Source organism: Labeo rohita, chromosome 5 (genome assembly GCF_022985175.1).
Source record: "Labeo rohita strain BAU-BD-2019 chromosome 5, IGBB_LRoh.1.0, whole genome shotgun sequence".
Taxonomy (NCBI): domain Eukaryota; kingdom Metazoa; phylum Chordata; class Actinopteri; order Cypriniformes; family Cyprinidae; genus Labeo; species Labeo rohita.
Window position 1 is genome coordinate 21,281,466 of NC_066873.1, and position 21,183 is coordinate 21,302,648.

General features: G+C 36.2%; 1 protein-coding gene across 2 annotated transcripts in view; it reads left to right on the plus strand.

Annotated features, from left to right (window-relative positions):
• Window positions 1–19,807, plus strand: part of parp8 (poly (ADP-ribose) polymerase family, member 8) — a 39,663-nt gene extending 19,856 nt beyond the window's left edge. Inside the window, exons 7-26 of one of the 2 annotated variants that reach the window (XM_051110662.1) lie at window positions 51–145; window positions 2,026–2,086; window positions 2,209–2,299; window positions 4,365–4,431; window positions 4,521–4,649; window positions 6,130–6,712; window positions 7,097–7,150; window positions 7,582–7,677; window positions 10,579–10,671; window positions 10,774–10,899; window positions 11,005–11,073; window positions 12,471–12,538; window positions 12,776–12,824; window positions 13,080–13,192; window positions 15,791–15,863; window positions 16,767–16,836; window positions 16,966–17,039; window positions 17,180–17,249; window positions 17,331–17,415; window positions 17,569–19,807. In XM_051110662.1, coding sequence (XP_050966619.1) covers window positions 51–145; window positions 2,026–2,086; window positions 2,209–2,299; window positions 4,365–4,431; window positions 4,521–4,649; window positions 6,130–6,712; window positions 7,097–7,150; window positions 7,582–7,677; window positions 10,579–10,671; window positions 10,774–10,899; window positions 11,005–11,073; window positions 12,471–12,538; window positions 12,776–12,824; window positions 13,080–13,192; window positions 15,791–15,863; window positions 16,767–16,836; window positions 16,966–17,039; window positions 17,180–17,249; window positions 17,331–17,415; window positions 17,569–17,671 — 2,169 coding nt within the window. In that variant the 3' untranslated portion in view covers window positions 17,672–19,807. The remainder of the gene's footprint in view (window positions 1–50; window positions 146–2,025; window positions 2,087–2,208; window positions 2,300–4,364; window positions 4,432–4,520; window positions 4,650–6,129; window positions 6,713–7,096; window positions 7,151–7,581; window positions 7,678–10,578; window positions 10,672–10,773; window positions 10,900–11,004; window positions 11,074–12,470; window positions 12,539–12,775; window positions 12,825–13,079; window positions 13,193–15,790; window positions 15,864–16,766; window positions 16,837–16,965; window positions 17,040–17,179; window positions 17,250–17,330; window positions 17,416–17,568) is intronic. The other variant, XM_051110663.1, reaches the window with a different exon arrangement.
• Window positions 19,808–21,183: the final 1,376 nt, after the last annotated feature.

The window sequence follows — 21,183 nt, forward strand, 5'->3', positions numbered from 1 at the left end:
TTGAACTGGTGTTCCTGTTTATTAACCCTTTGACCTGTCTATGCGTGCAGGTAAATTATGATGGAGAGCTTCACAAACACCCCCAGCTGGAGGCTGATTTGGCAGCCGTGAGGGACTTATATGGCCATCATGCAGTATCTCTCAGGTACATTAATTTTTCTTGATCTTGAGAACATCTTGAAACTTTCGCAAATTAAATGTTCTTTCACACAAAATGAAAAGCATTCAGTATGAAGTAGAATTATGTCAGTAAAAGTGCAAACATTTCATCAGCTCAGAAAAGTAAGAAAGTATTGAAATTGTGACTTCCTTCCTGAAATCTCTCACTATCAGAGAAGTGCTTTATAGGAAACGACACCTTGAGCAATCGTTCTTTAGTGTTCTGGCACGGTTATCCCATTCAAGGACGTTCTCTGCCTGAGCCAGGTCCCATAACCCTCAGGTGGCCATTTCTCCAATCTGTCATTTGGGGAAATGCTCTGTGATCAACTGAAGGACGGCCTGTGAGAGTCTGAGCAGTTTCAGTTTGATTACAGACCTGTAATGGTGTAATGATTGCTGTGTTTTTATCCTGACGGAGAGGCTTTCTTTTAGCTAATCTGCTCTGCAATCAGTGTTGGAGCAAATTTATAGCAAGAAATAACTCATTTGAAGTATGCTGTGGACAACAGCAAAAAATCGACATGCTCTTGTTTGTGCTTAACTCAGATGAAAAGAAGTCATGACAGATTGTCAACAAGAACGTGATTCATCCCACAAAATCTGGCAATCTGAATCGCGTTTCATGCGACGACAGCTATTAAAAGCTTTGTCCTTGAAAGTTTATCTCGTCAGGCTGCTTTTGATAACAGCAGACAGTCGAATGAAAGAACAGCATAAAAGACTCTATTCATAGCAGCAGAAGTGCGTTTTATATTCTGTCTAGTGTGTGATCTGTGTAATACATTTGCCCTGAGTCATGGATGGAAAACTATTTTGAGTATTTATTCATCGCTCTGCTTGAAAAATGACCTGGGCCGCTTTTGCAGCAGACTGTATGAGTGGGTTGACTGAGCCCCCCTTTGATAATTCCAGGATATTTCCTACTAAATGCTTCGGTTTGTTGGCTTTTGCCTAGTCATTGAACTAGATTTTAATGAAAAAGCAAAATGTTTGGTAAACAGCATAACACATCTTAAACGATTCCTTGAAGTTGCTCCGAAATAGTAAATTTTGAGTCTTTACATGTGTCTCAACGTGAGTGTTGGTTTATCGGCTGTATGTAAGCTGTTTCCCCTTGACAGATCAAAGGGGATTATTATTTTCTTAAAGCTTTTGCTTTTGAGACACAGCGACTGCATTTGGGAGTGAGGTGTAACCATGGTAACAGTTAGCCCAGAGCAACGCAACAAACTCATCACAATGGTTTTATGAGAAATAAATGCTTTGAGTGAGGCACAGCAACAGAGCTGGAGCATCAAGCTGCACCTCTGCAACATCAAGAAATAAAATATTAAACCAGATTGATTTTTTTCTGGAATCTTTGTGATTGCAGTTAACATATTTTCCTTACGTCAGTCGGGCCACACAGGCCATTGGGTGGTAACCAATAGCCAAATATTGATATTTAGTTAGCAAATTTGCATTCCGTCTTCTTTTACTCAGATATTTGCTGCTGGATAAAAACCAGTACTGTCTTATTTTTCTTTTTTCTCCTTCCAACCCATTTAAAATAGAGTGCAAATGACTAGTCACGTCAACTTTGAAGCAGAATGTTTTGTAAGCCGGCTGTATAAACAAAGGGAACTGCTTCATCACATCTAAATTTGTTGTGAATTCCCGTCGAATCCTAAAAGCTTTGTGTTTGACTGTCAACAACGTATTCTGAGTAATATATTCTCGTCATTTTCTAGTCTTAATGAGTATGTACTTTAAAAGCTGCTGTGAATAAAGAATAATCACAGTAGCAGGATTTATTTTGTCAAAGATGGATTGTCATAATCACCAAGTCTGGAATTGTATCTGTTTTTTTCCTCCAAAATACAGGGAATATGGTGCAATTGATGATGTGGACATCGACCTACACATCGATGTCTCTTTCCTAGATGTAAGTGTGACTGTTCATTGTTTTATGAATGATGATAACCATTGACTATTTTATTATGATTATTATGATTTTTTTTTTTTTTATGTGCAAGTGTGAAACTGAAATGAAACATTTGTTCAAAGGAGGAGATTGCACTTGCCTGGGATGTAATCCGGAGTGAACCTGTTATTGTGCGGCTTCACTGCTCCCTCACACAATATCTGAATGGACCAGGTTAGTTCTCACACACGCACACATACAAAAACAAACTTTCTGTAATAGAATATTAATCTTCTTAAAAGTCAGGTTGGATGCCATATTAAATTTAAAGGGATAGTTTACCCAAAAATGAAATTTCTGTCATTAATTACTCACCCTAATGTCGTAAGACCCTCACTCATTTTCGAAATACAAATTAAGATATTTTTGATGAAATCCAAGAGCTTTCTGGTCCTCCATAGACAGCAACGCAACTGACACATTCAAGGCCCAGAAAGGTAGTAAGGACATCATTAAAATAATCAATGTGACATCGGTGGTTCAAGCTTAATTTTATAAAGCTACAAGAATAGTTTTTGTGTGCAAAAAAACAAACAAAATTAACAACTTTATTCAACAATTTCTTCTCTTCCGTGTAAGTCTTCGCCACATGTTCACGAGAGTATCACAACACATGCGTGTGGTGCTGCCAACGCAAGATCCGGCGTTCTGATGTAGAACGTCCATCTCTCTTTATTCATCATCTGTATATTCCAACCAAGTAAGTAAGGCTGGATAAAAAATTGCAAGTCATCCTCCCTGTCGAAATCTTCAGACATGTTTACGAAGACAACAGTACAGTGTGCATATTCTTCTGCTTTTAAACAAGGCGCAGCGCATCAGGGTTCTATGTCAGAATGGCAGCTCCTGCGTCAGCAGCACCACATGCTTGCGTCGTGGTACAGTCGTGAATACACGTCAAAGACTGACACAGAACAGAAGACATTGTTGTATAAAGTCTTTATTTTTGTTTTCTTAGCACTCAAAAAGTATTCTCGTAGCTTCATAAAATTAAGGTTGAACCACTGATGTCACATGGATTATTTAACAATGTCCTTACTCCTTACTACCTTTCTGGGCCTTGAACGTTTTATTTGCATTGCTGTCTATGCAGGAAGGGTCAGAAAGCTCTTGTATTTCATCAGAAATATCTTAATTTGTGTTCCCAAGATGAACAAAGGTCTTATGGGATTGGAATGACATGAAGTTTAGTAATTAATGGCAGAATTTTCATTTTTGGGTGAACTATTCCTTTAACGTGGATAAAAATGAGAATGTGCCGTACAGATTAGCAGTCTTAACACTGGCGCACACTGTATAATGATCCCAAATAGTGTCATTTTTAAGAATTTGCATCTTTCAAAACTGTTTCATGGAGTTTTTGTCTACTAAAAAAGTCTTTTGGAAAGATTTTGTTGTTAAACTATAGCACAGTCCATAGAACGCACTGTACTTCTATCCCTCACAGCTTCATATTCACCTGTCAAAACCTAAATATTTCACTACTCTGACTAAGGTCTATTGCCATGATTCCCAACCTGGGGCCAGTTGCATAAACTTTGCCTCTGTGTTGAGACAGTGTTATGAGAGACTAGTCTGACCAACTAACAGTTAGCCAAAGGGTAAACAGTCTTAATTTTTGTTTGGATTCAACTTTTTAAATTAATTAAAAAAATTGTGACCAGTTTTAAAGAAAAAAAATAGCTGACTGACATTTAAGAATAGTCCAGTTATGCAACTGGCCCCAGAGGTGAATAGATTTTGATTGAACATTGTTAAACGTGTAAAATAGTTAAAAAACACTCTTTAGGAAAATAATGCAAATCATTTTCTTGTCAGCAACATCAGGCTAGTTTGTGCAACTTGCCTCGTTAGACGTTTTTTTTCTGTGTTCCTTTTGTATAAATACAGTGTGACTTGTTCTTGAGAGAGTCGTCTGAGTGTCCTTGCACTGAGCTCTTTCTGTTGATTGTAGATTTGTTCAGAATGACTTGCCTCAAGAACATGGCCACTTCAGTTCAAATTGCAGGAGAAAGAGAGAGAAGTTGCTTGGACATAGCAATAATGCCTGCTCTTGTTCTCTTGCCAAGATATTGCTCATCATAAGTGGCTCATTTCAGAGTGACCTTCTGTTCCAGTGTTTTAAAAACCTCTGATATGCTTTGATGGCTAAATCAAATGGCTGTTGCAAATGGTTACATTATGTGATACTATGTTTTTCAATACCTTGCTCATGAAGAATATCATGTCCTGTTTTCAGTTCCCACTGTTGATGTGTTTCAAGTGTCTACAAAAGACAGATTTGGACTTGGACATCAGTTGAAAAAGTAAGAAACTACTGGAAAATGTTTTCTGGGGTGTTATATAGGGGTTTTCTTGTTTCATTGAACTTTACGAGTGTGTTGTCTCTTGGCAGGGTAATGCAAACCTTTGTCACACAGCAGTGGAAGTGTCAGAGCAAAGATAAACTCATCAGCCCACACAGCAAAAAGCAAACTGATAAGAAGGTGAAGTCTCCCCTGCACATTTTTTCAACTCTACGCAGGTAAGAAAAAAGTCACTCAGCTACACCAATGCTAGACCGTGTATCAGATACAGGCCAACCCTAGTCTTGAGTTTTATAACCCCCTTTGTAGCTCTTTTAAATCCAGGACCAAAGTACTATTCACTGCTTCTGGTAAATGTTAACATTTAATTAAAGAGATAGTTCACCCAAAAATGAAAATTCTGTCATTAATTATTCACCCTCATGTTGTTGCATACCTGTAAGTCTTTGTTCAACTTTGGAACAAAAATTAAGATATTTTTGATGGAATCCGGGACCCTGACTCTGTTTAGACAACAGCGTAACTATCACGTTCAAAGCCCAGAAAGGTAGTAAGGGCATTGTTAAAGTAGTCCATTTGACATCAGTAGTTCAACCATTATATTATGAAGCTACAAGAATCTTTTTGTGTGCAAAGAAAGCAAAAATAATGATTTTTTTAACAATTATTCAACAGTGTCAGTCTCTGCCACGCATTGAAGTCTGACACAGAAGAGAAATAATGCGTTTTTTTTTTTTTCTTTGTCCACAAAAAGTATTCTAGTAGTTTCATAAACAATTGAACCACAGTTGAACCACTAATATCACATGGACTATTTTAACAATTAACGACATCCTTATTACCCTTTCTGGGCCTTGAATGTATCAGTTGCTTTGCTCTAACAGGGTCAGAAAGCTTTTAGATTTCATCAAAAATATCCTCATTTGTGTTCCGAAGCTGAAAAATCTTACAAGTTTGGAACGACGTGAGGGTAAGTAATGACAGAATTTTCATTTTGGAGTGAACTAACCCTTCAACCTCACACATTAAATGTTTAAAAACTCTTTTTCCATTCTTACTTATTGCTGTTACTGCTTTGTACATGCCATTACTTTCCCATTACAGACATTGTTGACCATCTTTGTGGTCTCTGAGTTTATTAGACCAGCTGGAGAGTTTGAGACAGAAGAGCTGATATATTCTAATAAATTACCCCATGATGAGTCAGTGGTTGGTTATCAAGCTGTTGGAACAGTTGACACAAATCTGATGTTTCATTGAACTGGAAAGACTCCAAGTTGTTGCAAGATTAGATTGTAATTTTGATAAAATTGATATTAAGAATCTAGGAATGGGTTTGGCCATTTAAAATCATAAAAAGAAGTCTTACCTGTATGTGTGTGTTTTTTTTTTTATGAATAATAAAATTATCCCAAAATGAAATTTATGATGCAGAAAAACAGTAAAGCAATTTGTCAACGACGCTTAATGCTTTGTATCTCATTAACTCCGGCCCGACCTTCTGTAATTCATTAGTGCAAGAATTGCGCATTCCCACTGCGAGCTATGCAGACCTCAACATGAAAAATGAAATGGTGTGAAGTAGCCAGTGAAGCATTCTGAAATGTGCAGGTTTTGCACAAGCGTAATTGCACAACATCTTTCTGTGTTCCTTAATTCACGTTGTTTGATTAATGTGCTGTGCTTGTGCAAACTCAGATCCCCCAGCTACCCTCCTCCTGGCTGTGTTAAGAGCAAAAAGAAGCTCAAACCTGAGCAGGATGGTGTGTCAAAATCCCACCGTCTGTTACGGCGAACATGCTCAAGCACGGTGAAGCCAGAAATGGACGGCTGCGTCGGCAAGTCGCACAAGCTTCTGGGCCACTCCCTCTCCAGCGACCCGCGGATGGAGCAACATCAGCCCCTCAAGCAGCCCCACCGGCTGCTGCCGAGGCCCTGCTCGACCGCTGTTAAACCGGAGGACTGCCCGCCGCTGCGGCCTCATAAACTGTCGCCGCGGCCGAGCGCGGCAGAGCCTCGGTGCGAACACGCTGCTGGCAGTAGCGATGGCGGTGCTTTGAAGCCCCACCGGCTCCTGGGCCGCTCCTGCTCGGGCAGCGTGCGGACTGAAGAGCTGGATGGCCTGAAGCACCACCACCGTCTGCTCAGCAGGTCCTACTCCAGCAGCACCAAGATGGGCAAAAACGACATCTTTAAAGAGCCTGTCACTGAGAGCAGACGCCTCTCCCTTACCTCAGGGCTAATCGGCATCCTGGCCCCATCACTCTCTTCCACACCTCAGGTAAGGATGTTTCCCAGAGGGTTGTATGAAAATGCTTTCTTAAGATTGCATAGTAAATTAAGATTTGATTATCTGTTTGGCTTGGCTTTGACCAGTAACACCTGATTGAGTGTTTTGGATATGAAAGCATTATTTAACAGCATTTGTTTACTGCAAAAATAAGAGTGAACAAATTCACAGTTAATTGCCCCGACCAGGCAGAGATGAGAGAATTTAACAGGTTGAAGTCAGACATTTATTAATAAATGTTCTTGCAGAGAGATAAATTCAGTTGTTGAAACATTTCGTGTAATTTTTGGTTTGAAAAGAACTGTATTTGGTTTGTGAATTTGGTTTGGAATTTAGAGGGACTTCAAACTTTTTTTTTTCTGTTTTCTCGAGTAGCCAAACTTCGGAGCCAAATCCATTCCAGTCAGAGACAGAGGCTTCCTTGTTCAGGTAAAAAAAAAAAAAAAAAAAATCTACACTTCCTCCTTTGCTGTAATTCATTAATCAAACAGTATTTGAGGTCTGATCAATACAACTCTTTAACTTGCATATACATGCAAAATCTTTTCCTGAAACAAAATTTGCTGGAGGGCATGTGACTGGTTGCAGTAGTTGACATTCTCCGGTCATTAGTATTCTTGTGACCAAAACTGAATGTGCAAGAAACATTTCAGGAAACATTATAGTGTTGTTTACTCACCATCAAGTCTTTTCAATTCAAACATGATGAAAATATTTTCTTTTCAGGGAGATGTCCTTTTTTAAATTTGGTTTGGGTTTTGGTGGAGCTCTTCTGGCAGGTGCTGATGTTGTATTAGAATTATAGAGAGGGGGAATGTTACTAAACAGATGCTCTGTGTTGACTTGATGTGTAATTTCAGACTATGGAGTATGCAGAGCAGCGTATCCCTGTACTGAATGAGTTCTGTGTGGTCTGCGATGAACCTCACGTGTTCCAAAATGGACCAATGCTCAGAGTGAGTCTGTTTGCTCTACTAGCAATCTTGGATTGGTAAATGGTGTGCAAACTTTGGAATGAGTTATATAGAGTAGTTCACTTACTTACACTACTCACAGGTAATGTACTCACCCCGTTGTCATACAATATGTTCATGTCTTTCTATCTTCAGTCGTAAAGAAATTATGTTTTTTGAGGAAAATATTTCCGGAATTTTCTCCATATAGTGGACTTCTATGGTGCCTGCAAGTTTGAACTTCCAAAATGCAGTTTCAATGCAGCTTCAAAGGGCTCTGAACAATCCCAGCCAAGGAATACGGATCTTATCTAGCGAAATGATTGGTCATTTTCTAAACAGAATAAATTTTTCAAAAATTCAAATGCTTGTCTTGTCTAGCTCTGCAATGTGCATGCATACTCTGTGCATTCCGGTTCAATACAGTTAGGGTAGGTCGAAAAACTCCCATCTCATTTGCTCCTCCAACTTTAAAATAATCCTACATTTCTGTTTTACCTTTTTTGAGGGCGTTTGACCTTCTTTGCACATTCACTTTGTAAACACTGGGTCAGTACTTGGGATATAGGACGATTTTGAAGTTGGAGGTGAAAATGAGGTTTTCGACATATTCTAACTGTATTGATCCGGAATGCACAGAGTACATGCAGAGCTAGACAAGAGCATTTGAGTTTAAAAAGTATATACTTTTTTTTTTTTTTTTTTTTTGAATATAACCAATTGTTTCGCTAGATAAGACCCTTCTACCTCAGGCTGGAATGGTTTAGAGCCCTTTGAAGCTGCAATAAAACTGCATTTTGGAAGTTCAAACTCGCGGGCACCATGGAAGTCCACTATATGGAGATAAATCCTGAAACGTTTCCCTCAAAAAACGTAATTTCTTTACAACTGAAGAAAGAAAGACATTAACATCTTGGATGACAACGAGGTGAGTACATTATCTGAAAATGTTTGTTCTGGAAGTGAACTACTCCTTTTAAGATTCCTGTGATCTCGCATAATTTAAAGAATAAAGTACACTATTAAAATAGGGGTCAGCAAAATTTTCCAATGTATTTAAAAAAAACATTGTTTGATTAAAAAGACAGTATGAAACATTTATTTGAACTATAAATATTTTGTAACACAATGTCTTTACTGTTAGTTTTGATCAGTTGAATGCATTCTTGATAAATACAAGTTCCAAACTTGAGCATATTTAGTGTAAACGTAAACGTATTTTGTTACTGTTTAAAATTTAAAGAGATTGATGTCAGCATATTTAGACATTAACTTAATACTTTGTTTTCATGTCACAAATACCATTTTTCCATATTATTCAGGGGTGTGTGATATATATAATCTGGATCATCATATATAATCTTTAACATCAAGTATATGGCAAACACCAAACAAAAACAGCCAAGACTGCACGCATACACTATGAGATGTAGATTATGCTTTCACTGGGTAATTTGTCTATTAAAATACATTCAGAATTCCCCCAAAATTCAAGCTAAGGGTGCAAAAATGGCTTTGTATGACTTATCTATAGCATACACTGACATGTAGGTTATGCTTTTACTAGGTGATGTGTCTATTAAAATATATTTAGAATTTCCCCAAAAGTCAAGCTAAGGGGGCAAAAATGCCCTTGTGTGACTTTTCTTTCGCATACACCAACATGCAGCTTATACTTTCACTGGGTGATTTGTCTATTAAGATACATTTATAATTCCCCCAAAATTTAAGCTAAGGGGGCAAAAATGCCCTGCATAACTTTCCTATTGCAAACACTATGAGATGTGGGTTACACTTTTCACTGAGTAATTTGTCTGTTAAAATATGTTTAGAATTCCCCCAAAATTCAAGATAATGGGGCAAAAATTCCCCTTTAATATGTTTTTTATGTTTATGTTATCTAAAACGGTTATCACACAAAGAGTGATGTTTTTCTCCAAATATCAGCACGATTGCAAATGTGATATTAATTTGATGAACAGTTTTATAAACAAGAAGTTAATATTAAGTGACTTTTATTTTAGACACAGCAGTTCTTGTTTTCGCTTTATTTAGACAACGAAAGTAGTTCCAAACAAAGCCACAGCAGAAGTGTTTTGCATCTCTGAGCAACACACGACAGTGTTTTGTTACTAAATCAATTAGCCGTTTGAATGAATGGCTCAGTGGCTCACTCATGCAGTGATTTCCCGCCACCTACTGCCAATTTTAGGTTTATATTTAAAGTATGTTTTCCTTTTTTCCCCCCAAATCATTTCAAATTTTTTTTTTTTGTAAACATTAAAATATTAATTATGCATTTGTAACCGCAGGTTAATTAAACAGTCTGTGTAAATGCATCTAAAAGCCACTTCAAATGCAGATTCTGTGGCACCTCTGCATTGCAGACACAAAAATTTTGTTGATACTAGTTTCATTTGATTGGTAACAGCCCTATGGCGTCTTATTATTTGAATTTATTGATTAAATTTTAGTATTTGACACACAAGATAATGCATACATTTAGTTAGGTTAGAAAACATTAACATAAAAAAATGCCCATAAAAGGTAAAAATCTATTTAAACTTACTGGAAAATTTAATTCCAGTTACTGCTGCAGACTAACCCCTACACAGAATATGAAAAATATCAAAAGCTTCGGGAGTCAGCTGTCCACGACAGTCCTAAACCTGTCAAAGTACCAGCACAATAACATACTGCCAAAATATCGTCTAATTATCGTTATCGACAAAATTTCAGAACATCTTTTTTTTCCCCTGTTATTACACACCCTTAATATTATTCTGCATTATATTTAATCAAATACATAAAAGTGAGTCAATATGTGGTTATATGTGGTTAGATCAATTCTGGATTAATAATAACTTTTCACTTCTATATGTCTTCTTTATGTGTGTCCTGCAGCCCACAGTGTGCGAGAGAGAGTTATGTGTATTCGCCTTCCAGACGTTAGGTGTCATGAATGAGGCTGCTGATGAGATTGCCACTGGTGCTCAGGTACACAAACAAACTAAATAGACATACATGACTGTAAGCACTCATACAGTCATTCTGCACAGAACATACCATGTTTCTAACAATTTCTGTTTGTGACTACAGGTAGTCGACCTACTGGTCTCCATGTGCCGATCTGCACTGGAGTCTCCGAGGAAAGTTGTCATTTTTGAGCCATATCCCTCTGTGGTGGATCCCAATGACTCACAAGCACTTGCCTTCAACCCTAGGGTACTTAAAACACTCATGCATGTAGCTTTAGCTTAACCTGTCTCTTTAATGTAATTGTGCTATTCAGAAAGGAATATTGCATTAATTGTTTGAGTTCTTCTTCAGAAAAAGGACTATGACCGAGTGATGAGAGCACTTGACAGTATCGCATCTATCAGAGAAATGACCCAGGTATTAAGTAGAAGTTTAGAGCATGTTTTTTTTCTGTGGTTGTTATAATGTTTTTAAGGCCTTCAGTCAATTGTCAAGTGGTTTTAATATAATTAACGTTTTATGTATAATATTTCGTAAGTCAAATGTTTACATACACCTTGCAGAATTTGTGAAATGTTAATTGTTTTACCAAAATAAGAGGGATCATACAAAATGCAGGTTATTTTTTTACTTAGTACTGACCTAAATAAGTTATTTCACATAAAAACCGTTTACATATAGTCCTCAAGAGTAAATAATAGTTGAATTTCATTAAAATGACCCTGTTTAAGTTAATATACTTGATTCTTAATACTGTGTTGTTATCTGAATTGTGTTTTTTTTTTTTGTTTTGTTTTTTTTTTGTTTGTTTGTTTTTTGTTTAGTGTTAGTTGTTCATGTGTCTCTTGTTTGTCCTGAACAGTTAAACTGCCCAGTTTTTCAGAAAAATCCTTCAGGTCCTACAAATTCTTTGTTTTTCATCATATTTGTATATTTAAACCCTTTGCAACAATGACTGTATGATTTTGAGATGCATATTTTCACACTGAGGACAACTGAGGGACTCATATGCAACTGTTACAGAAGGTTCAAATGCACCTGATGGTTCAGAAGGAAACACAATGCATTTACAATGCAGGGGGTGAAACCTTTTTTAATTTGAAGATGATGTTAAATTTAACTTACTTTGTCTTCTGGGAAACATGTAAGTATCTTCTGTAGCTTCAGAAGGGCAGTACTGAAAATGAAAAGAAAATATAATATTTAGGCAAAATACGAAAAATGTACACATCTTCATTCTGTTCAAAGGTTTTCACCCCCAGCTCCTAATGCATTGTGTTTTCTTCTGGAGCATCAGTAAGCGATTGAACCTTCTGTAATAGTTGCATATAAGTCTCTCAGTTGTCCTCAGTGTAAAAAAATGGATCTCAAAATCATACAGTCATTGTTGGAAAGGGTTTAAATACACAAAAAAAAAAAAAAAAAAAAAAAAAAACCTTAAGAATTTGTGGGACTTAAAGGATTTCAACTATTCAATTTTTTAATTCAACTATTTTTTTTTTTCTTGTGGACTATATGTAAATGTCTTTTAAGTGAAATGTCTTATTCAGGTCAGTACTAAATAAAAAAAATACCATGCATTTTGTATGATCCCTCTTATTTTGGTAAAATAATTAACATTCTGCAAGGTGTATGTAAACTTTTGACATCAACTGTATGTAAAATTCTGAAATATTTTACAAAGCCTTAGTTGTTTCAATCACAATTCTAATATCATGCATAGCAAAGAAATCACCCAATGTTTTGATACCTATTGTACTATATAAGCTTTGCCAGAATATAATAACTTATTGACCATTGACATTTCTTCTGCACAGGCTCCGTACCTGGAGATAAAGAAACAAATGGACAAGCACGATCCTCTGGCTCACCCACTGCTGCAGTGGTATGACAGAATGACACTTCAGTCATTATCTACTCCGCTCCTGCATTTTAATGATGTGTAAATGTGACGGTCAGCTCTCGTAACAGCTCTGATTACATAGTCATGGAGAGTGTGTACATCCATCTTTGTAGTACCTTGGACAGTCAGTATGATCATGTGATCGTGATTAAATACATCTACAGTCCTGCAAACCTAATGGGGAATATGACATGACCGATAAATCCCTTTTCTTTACAGGGTGATTTCCAGTAACAGATCACACATAGTGAAGCTTCCTGTTACTAGAGTAAGTCTTGTAACCACCTTATTAAGCTTTTGTAGTGAGTTGCCTAAATATTTCTACTATCAAATGACTTAAAATTAAGACTGGCAATACCTCTCTAAGAGAAAAGCATGACTCCTTTAGAAACTATCTTTCAGTTGTGTATTCCTGAAGACCGTTTTAAATTTACTGGAACTTTTCAATGTCTCAGTCTCAAGCAGAAAAAAATGATTAAGGCTTCACGTCTCAAGTGTAAACATTTTGTTTCTCTCACAACAGCAACTGAAGTTCATGCACACACCCCATCAGTTCCTCCTGCTCAGCAGTCCACCAGCCAAAGAATCCAACTTTAGAGCTGCCAAAGGCCTCTTTGGGAGTACCTTTGCTTTCCAGTGAGTTCCATTTTAAGCATTTACCTAAGAAACTGCACATCTTTTATTCTTGAGTCAAATCTGACACACTTCATTACGAATTCATACATTCATGATTAGAGTACAACAAGGCTTAAGGAAAATGTGTTTTATCTGGTCCCTAAGTATATTACAATATCTGTACGGCTGGAGCTTGCCATTTTTGGAAAGCTCTTGGCAGTTTTGTGTGCAGTGTGAATCAGACAGTCTGTGAATGGTCTGTGGGTGTGCTGAACAAATGTTGTATATGCCACAAGCATGGTTTGCACTGCAAGACATCAGAAAAGCAATCATTTTTTTACTTAACATCCTTCATGGCATTGTGATTATGTCCACTGATAATACATATTCTAAATTTGGAGGTGCATTGCATTGTCACAATAAAAGGGGAAATCAGTTTCAGCTGTCTAAAAAAAATTAGTTCACTTTTGAAAAATAAAAATTCCCTGATAATGTACTCACCCCCATGATATCCAAGATGTTTATATCTTTCTTCATTCGAAAAGAAATTAAGGTTTTTGAAGAAAACCTTCCAGGATTTTTCTTCATAGTGGACTTCAGTGGGAGCTGATGGGTTAGAGGTGCAAATTGTTTCAGTGCAGCTTTGAAGCAGGGGTGTGCGATATATATCGTCTGTGATAATATCGTAATTGTTGTTTTAACGATGTTGGATTTGACATTATCGAGTATTTTGGTAAAACCATTCAAAACACCTACAGAGTGTAGTGCATGCATTATGTGAAGGCCAGACTAGTGCGCGTACGCATTTAGAGTGTGTTCTTTCACTGCATGATTCAGCCTATTAAAATACATTTAGAATGATCACAAATTCCAGACATGGGGCTAGAAAATGTATAGATTTATTCCACTTCATATAGTTAATCAGTTTCACACGAAGAGTGTTGTTTTGTTTTTTTTCTCCAAAAAATTACAATGATTACAAATGTGATATTTAAATTTTTTTTTTTTTCAATAGACTTACATTTTAGACAACATATTGGCTGTTTTTGCTCTATTTCACCAACAGAAATTATTCCAAATACAGCCCCAGCTCTGTTTTGGATCTCTGAGAAACATGACATGGTGTTTCGTTCTTGAATGAATCAACCATTTAAATGATTCGGTTCAATCACAATGACTCACTTATTAACAGTGACGTGCTGCCACCTACTGGCAGTTTTAATTTCAGATATAAAGCATCTTTTTTTTATTTAAATAATTTTAAATATCAGTATTCAACGTTTTATGTTTAAATATCAGTATTCAACGTTTTCAGTGTGTAAATACATCTAAATGCCACTTCAGGTGCAGCTTCTGTGTTTCCTCTGCAATAATGATTTAATTTGCTTGGTACCAGCCCAGATGTCTTATTATTGTAATTCACTGATTAAATGTAAGTATTTGACTCAAAAGATAATGCACTCTTTTGGAAAAAAAATGGCTTTTTAAAGGTTAAAATGCCCATAAAAGGTAAAAATTGATTTAAACTTATTGGAAACGATTGATTGCTATCAGTGTGAACTGACCACCACACAGAACATGAAGAATATCAAAAAAAATTAGGAGTCACCTGGTAGTGGTAGTCTTTAAGATATCAGCACAGTAACACACTCTGCAAAGTATTGTCTAATTATATTTATCTATTAAAACCCAGAAAATATTGAGATTTTTTTTGTCAATATCATACACCCCTACTTCGAAGGACTCTACACGATCCCAGCTGAGGAATAAGGGTCTTATCTAACAAAACGATCTGTCATTTTCTACAAAAATAAAATCTAAATTCATATGCTTCACACATTACGTAATCACGTTGTAAAGGTCACATGCGGTTAGTTCTTTATGTGTACTGTGTACTCCAGTTTAAAAAAAGAGTGTACGGTGAAAAACTCCATCTCATGTTCTCCTCCAGCTTCAAAATCGTCTGACATCGTTGTGTTACGTAAAGGGCGTTTGACTTTCTTTGCACGTTCACTTTGCGAACACTTGGTCGGTACTTCCGCGTACGTCACGCATGACCTTTCCAACGTGACTATGTAATGCCTGAAGTTGAGCTAGTGCGGGACGAGCATTTGTGGTTTAAAAAGTATAGAAATTTTTTTTTTTTTAGAAAATGACTCATCGTTTTGCTAGATAAGACCTTAATTTTCTGCTGGGACTGTGTAGTAGAGCCCTTTGAAGCTGCTTTGAAACTACAATTTGGACCTTTAACCCATTGATTCCATTGAAGTCCACTATATGGAAAAAAATCCTGGAATATTTTCCTTAAAAAACCTTAATTTCTCTTCGACTGAAGAAAGAAAGACAAACATTTTGGAAGACATGGGAGTGAGCGAATTATCAAGATTTTTTTTTTTATTCTGGAAGTGAACTAATCCTTTAACTAGTTTAGTTGTTATTCTGCTGTGCAGCAAACTGAATCTTGAAGGAGTCGTAGAATTCAAGTCTGTCTTTTGCACAAATCTAATTAAAGCCACAGCTGTACAGGCGTGAAGTCTCTTCCTGACTTGAGAACACTGATTGTTGATTTCCTGGTTTAAAAAGACAAACTGACTGGCTCTTTCTCCCTCTCTCTTTCAGTGGATCACACATAGAAAACTGGCACTCCATTTTGAGGAATGGTTTGGTCGTAGCATCAAACACAAGGCTTCAGGTACTTGCTTCTAATTATGATGCAGATGCATTACCCACGGTGTCTGATTCTTTAAAGAGACCGATCATAAAAAGGGTTGAGGGGAAGGATGTTTTTAATGCAATTCAGCTGGGATGAAGTGTGGATGAAGCTGATGTTTTTTAAGATGTAATAGTGAGTGTATATATATGCATAATGCATTATGTAAACCTCTAAAAGGTGTCATCGGATGCAAACTTCACTTTTAAATGTTGTTTGAATAGTAATGTGTGATGGCAGTGTATGTACAAATCTACCCCGTAATGATAAAAATCCATGCAGTGGTTTTTAATTAACCTGTAAAAATAATATCCCCTTTATCAAATCGAGCCATTCTCAGAGCCATTCTCCCACGATAGTTGATAGACATGAGCATCTTACCTCAGATCAGTTGTAACAGTCCGGCCTCCGATTGTTTCCATGCTGGAGCAGGGTTGTAAGTTAGACAAGAATATCTCAGATTGAGCGATTGAGGTGTTGTGTTGCTGAATGTAATAATGAACATAGTGGTCGTCATTTACTCCTGACATCTGAGCCGCTGAAGATGCAGTGGATTACGTTTGTTTGTGAAGGGAATGCGCTTCCCGATCTACGTAAATGCATCTATGTTCGCGCAAATCATTCATAATCCAGCTTCAGCTACAGCAGAAGTATAAGGTTTTTTTAATGAATCTCTGCAATCACCTTTCCTAATAACGTGCTAGTTTGCAAGTTTCGTGGCTAACATGCTAAATGCGGCTGAAGTAAACAATCTCTCAGAGCAGCAGAGAGAAGAGAGGGGCGGGGCGAGCTCATTTGCGTTTAAAGTAACAATCCCTCAGAATGGGATGATTTTTTTTTTTTGCAGTGATTTACCTCAATACTGAGTTATTGTTTTGTTTGCAGCTCCATGGCGCTATCTATGGGAGTGGAATCTATCTCAGTCCATTATCAAGCATATCCTTTGGCTACTCAGGTCTTAAAACCTTTATGAGCAAAACCTTCTGTTTTGATATTAATGTGTCCTGTACTTTCATTATGAACATATGCTCAATACAATTTAAAAATTGCTTGACACAACTGTGGCTTTTTTTTTACCCTAAAGGGATGAACAAAAAACAGCAGAAAGTTGCTTCAAAAGATGAAACTGCTACCAACAAGTCCAATATTCATTTGCAGGTATTTAGTTTAGCACTTATTTTTTAGTACTACTTTTTTTTTTCCAATCAACTGACACAGTTATCACTTAACTATGGAAAAATGCTTGGCATCCTGAAACCTGTAGGACATGATCCACATTTTTCTGTTGTTGCTTTCAGTCACAGAAGAAAGGCCAGAACCCGCAGTTTCTGCAGAGCCGTAACCTGAAATGCATAGCCTTATGTGAAGGTACACATTTAACAGAGATTTCAGTTATCATCTGTAATCTTTATGATGTTAATAATCGCTTCTTTTTTATGTATATTACAGTTATTACATCTCCAGACCTGCACAAGCATGGGGACATCTGGGTAGTTCCAAATACAGATCATGTCTGCACACGTTTTTTCTTTGTGTAAGTATTTGTGTATCTGTTTCTGTTGCATCTCCTGTATTAAATGCATTCATTCCATCAGAATAAAAAAGGCAGAATTTGTTAATAGCAGAAATATTGAACTGAAAGACTGTTTTTGTCTCTGTTTTTTTTTCCCAACCACTTGTGAACTAGTTATGAGGATGGACAGGTAGGTGACACAAGTATAAACACACAGGACCCTGGTATTCACAGGGAGATCCTGCGAGTCATCGGCAATCAAACGGCTACTGGATGAAAGAGTTTGAACACAATACCGCTGCCTTGACCTCTTTCCCAAAGCTGGACATTTGAGCGTAGGAGGCCAATACCATATGTATTTTTGGTAACCACAAACACACACAAAACAAAAAGGATATTCGCAATCTTCAAAATACACTATTTATACTGTTCCCCTGGGGTACATGCATATTTACACTGGCTATTCAAACTATTACCATTTTGCTAAGTTTATAAATCCAAGTTACATTTTGAAAGAGCATGGTATGTCTCTCAGTTCAGCTGATGGACTACTTATTTTTTGTAAAGAATACAAAAAATGAAACACTTTGAAGAATACAGTATTTTAAGACTTTCCTGGAGAAAAATACAATATTCCTGTGCGGATATGCGCCATCTGATCTTGTTTACTAAGAGTTGTACTTGTTAAAAGTACATTAATTTGTGTATACAAAAGGTGTCTACTGTATATGCACTTTATTTTTCTTAATGTATGATAGTTGTTTCAAACTTCCATATGATCTTAAATGCCTTTCAAAGACAGACGTATTTATTGTTCGACAGTGCTGAACACAAGCGAGCAACATCTGATGTTGACTGCATTTACAGCTGATGGAGAGTTTGACACGTGTAGTTCAAAAACAAAATCCCTGTGCTACAGCTAATATTTTGTGCTACTTAAAAGTAGCTGTCAGTTTACAATTTCTAAAGGCCTCAGTTTAGGATTCGCCCAGATTTACTGAACCTGCCACTTCATTAACGTCATCAGTTTAAACGTACAGTATTGCTGTAACATTTTCATTTATGAGTGACTATACCAAGTATAATTAAAAAAAATAAAAAAGTATAATTAAAAATACAAAAAATAAAAAGACTTTATATATTCGGCAGCGACAACTAAACATAACATGCATGCTGCTTTCCTTACATTTTCAAATAAGTTGTTTTCCTTGGTATGATTACAGATTTTTTGATAAAGGACAAAAATCGGCACCCACTTGTAAAATGTCTTTGAATATTTCAATATAAATCTTTTTTGTAAGGTGATTTTAAGGCAGAATAAGTGTTTGCTGCTTGTTGTTTATACATTGTAATGTATTAACAGGAGGTTCAAATGTGTGAGTATTCTGTTCGATTAATTCTTTATAGTGATGTTTAGACACCTGTGTGGTTGTTAACTTTACTTTCTAAACATTAAAATTGTTCGGTCATTACAATCACTAAATCATTTTTGAGAATGATCACCCAATATAGATACTAGGAATCTGTGCATAAAGGTAACATGTTTGGTTAAAATTCATTCAATTGTATTAAAAGTACTATATGAGGAAATGCAATTTTTACATAAAGTCAAGATGTAGCACCACAAGAGTTTTTTCTCACTTATGGACAGAATTATGGGTTTTATTAAAATATGGGCACATTAAATATGTAGTACTGATTATTTTGTGTGCAGAAAAGTATTTTGTATTTTTCCATGGGACTCTGAAATACTGGCAAATTCACATGATGTTCACTTGCAATATATTTCCATTTCAGACTCTGAATTGAATGGCAACAGCTTAATATTACATTAAATCTAAAGTGAATCATTACGCATTGTCAAGTTAGTCATTACTAAAAAGGGATGTATATCACATTTATTATATTGAGTATTTCTTCAAATCCACGATCTAATCAGTTAATATTGTTTAAATATCTTTAAAGGATTAAAATGGGGCTTAGTTCTTACGTGCATGTACACTCATAACTGTTGCAAAACACCTAAAAGCAACTTATTTTTATTTATTTTTGTTTTGTTTTTTTTTTCATTGTGATGTACAATGTTCATATGTGATCGGTCTGTTTGTATAGTTTTGTACATTTTCTGCACAATTTGGTAAAAAAGGATCATGCTACTTAGCATTTGGTGCCTTATCGATAAGGATTCAATGGCAAATATGACGGTACTGTCATATATGAAAATACTGTATATAGTGTAAATAATGCCACAGCAACACGGAGGCCAAATATTTTCTGTAGTATGTTTTTACTTTTTCCTTATTTTGCGAACGGATCAAGCTTTTTGGCTTTTTACAAGTTATGGAAATAGTAGCTTATGTATCTGTTTATGTTCATTAAATTCAGATTTGCCTATAAATCAGACATTTGTCTTTTTTCTTTCTACTGACATCAAACTCTAAATATTGTAGAATATCAGTTAATACACAGAAGGCTTACTAGCCTCACTCACCTTTGATCCGGAGTCATTCTCCAAACACAAGAGTCTTTCTTTTTTTGTTACAACCATGAAATGCCTGACCAGTGCACAACATCCAACACACAACTTCAAAATGATGGTTGACAGCATTAAGACACTATCAAATGAAGTTTATGAGGGAAAAAGCAGTGCAATGGCACTTTTGTATTAAGTTTATTTCAAGTGTCTGTCTTCTAAAGCACACATACAAATTATGACAGTGTTGCTAGTTTTGTTAGTAACAAAAAAAGATGGACATCCTTAAATGATAAAGAAAAATGTCATTGACAGGGTTTTAGCATGACTGTTAGAAAACTCACCTGTGGCAGGTTCATCTCCATCTCTACTGATTGCATCTTTCAGTTGTCCAGGGAAATAAAAACAATAAACACACAACGACCCAAGAACTACGTATCGTAACCATCAAGACGTGAAAAAAAGTATTTATTTGCTTCAAAAGAGATGTACAAGTTGAAGCCCTTTTTGTTTGGTCTAATATCAGTGTCACTCACAACACTTAACAGTTTTTGAATGTAAAGGCTTCTCTTTAGTTTCACTTTTTTGAAGCAGTAAGTTATGAGTATCGGGTTGCCAGGTCTCAGAAAAAATCCAGCCCAAAGCTGACCCAAAAGGAGTGAAAATTCACCTATTAAGTGTTCAATGGTATAAAGACAGGGGATTTCATATATTTGAAAAAATTAAATCGGTAATTCTACCCACTTAAAGGAGAAGTCCACTTCCAGAACAACAATTTACAAATATTTTACTCACCCCCTTGTCATCCAAGATGTTCGTGTCTTTCTTTCTTCAGTCGTAAAAAAAAATTGTTTTTTGAGAAAAACATTTCAGCATTTTTCTCGATATAATGGATTGATACGGTGCCCCGATTTTAAACTTCCAAAATGCAGTTTAAATGCAGCTTCAAATGATCACAAATGCGGGAAACGATCCTAGCAGAGGAAGAAGGGTCTTATATAGTGAAATGAAGTGGACTTCTCCTTTAATGTAAAAATTTGAAGGGGTCATGAACTGGCTATTTCTTTCTTTTTTTTTTTTTAATTTTGTACTGTTCTCTGAGATCCCATTATTATGTAATCAAGATTTTTACATCAAAAGAAATCATAATTTAGAAGTAATAACTAAGCTATTCTCAGTAAACACCCACAACACCTAACAGTTGTGTATGTTTGACAGCCTACATTCTTCATAGATGGATGCATAAATATTCAGTACATATCAAACAATCTGTATTAACAAACAAAGCAACAGTGATCACATAATAAAAACAGTTA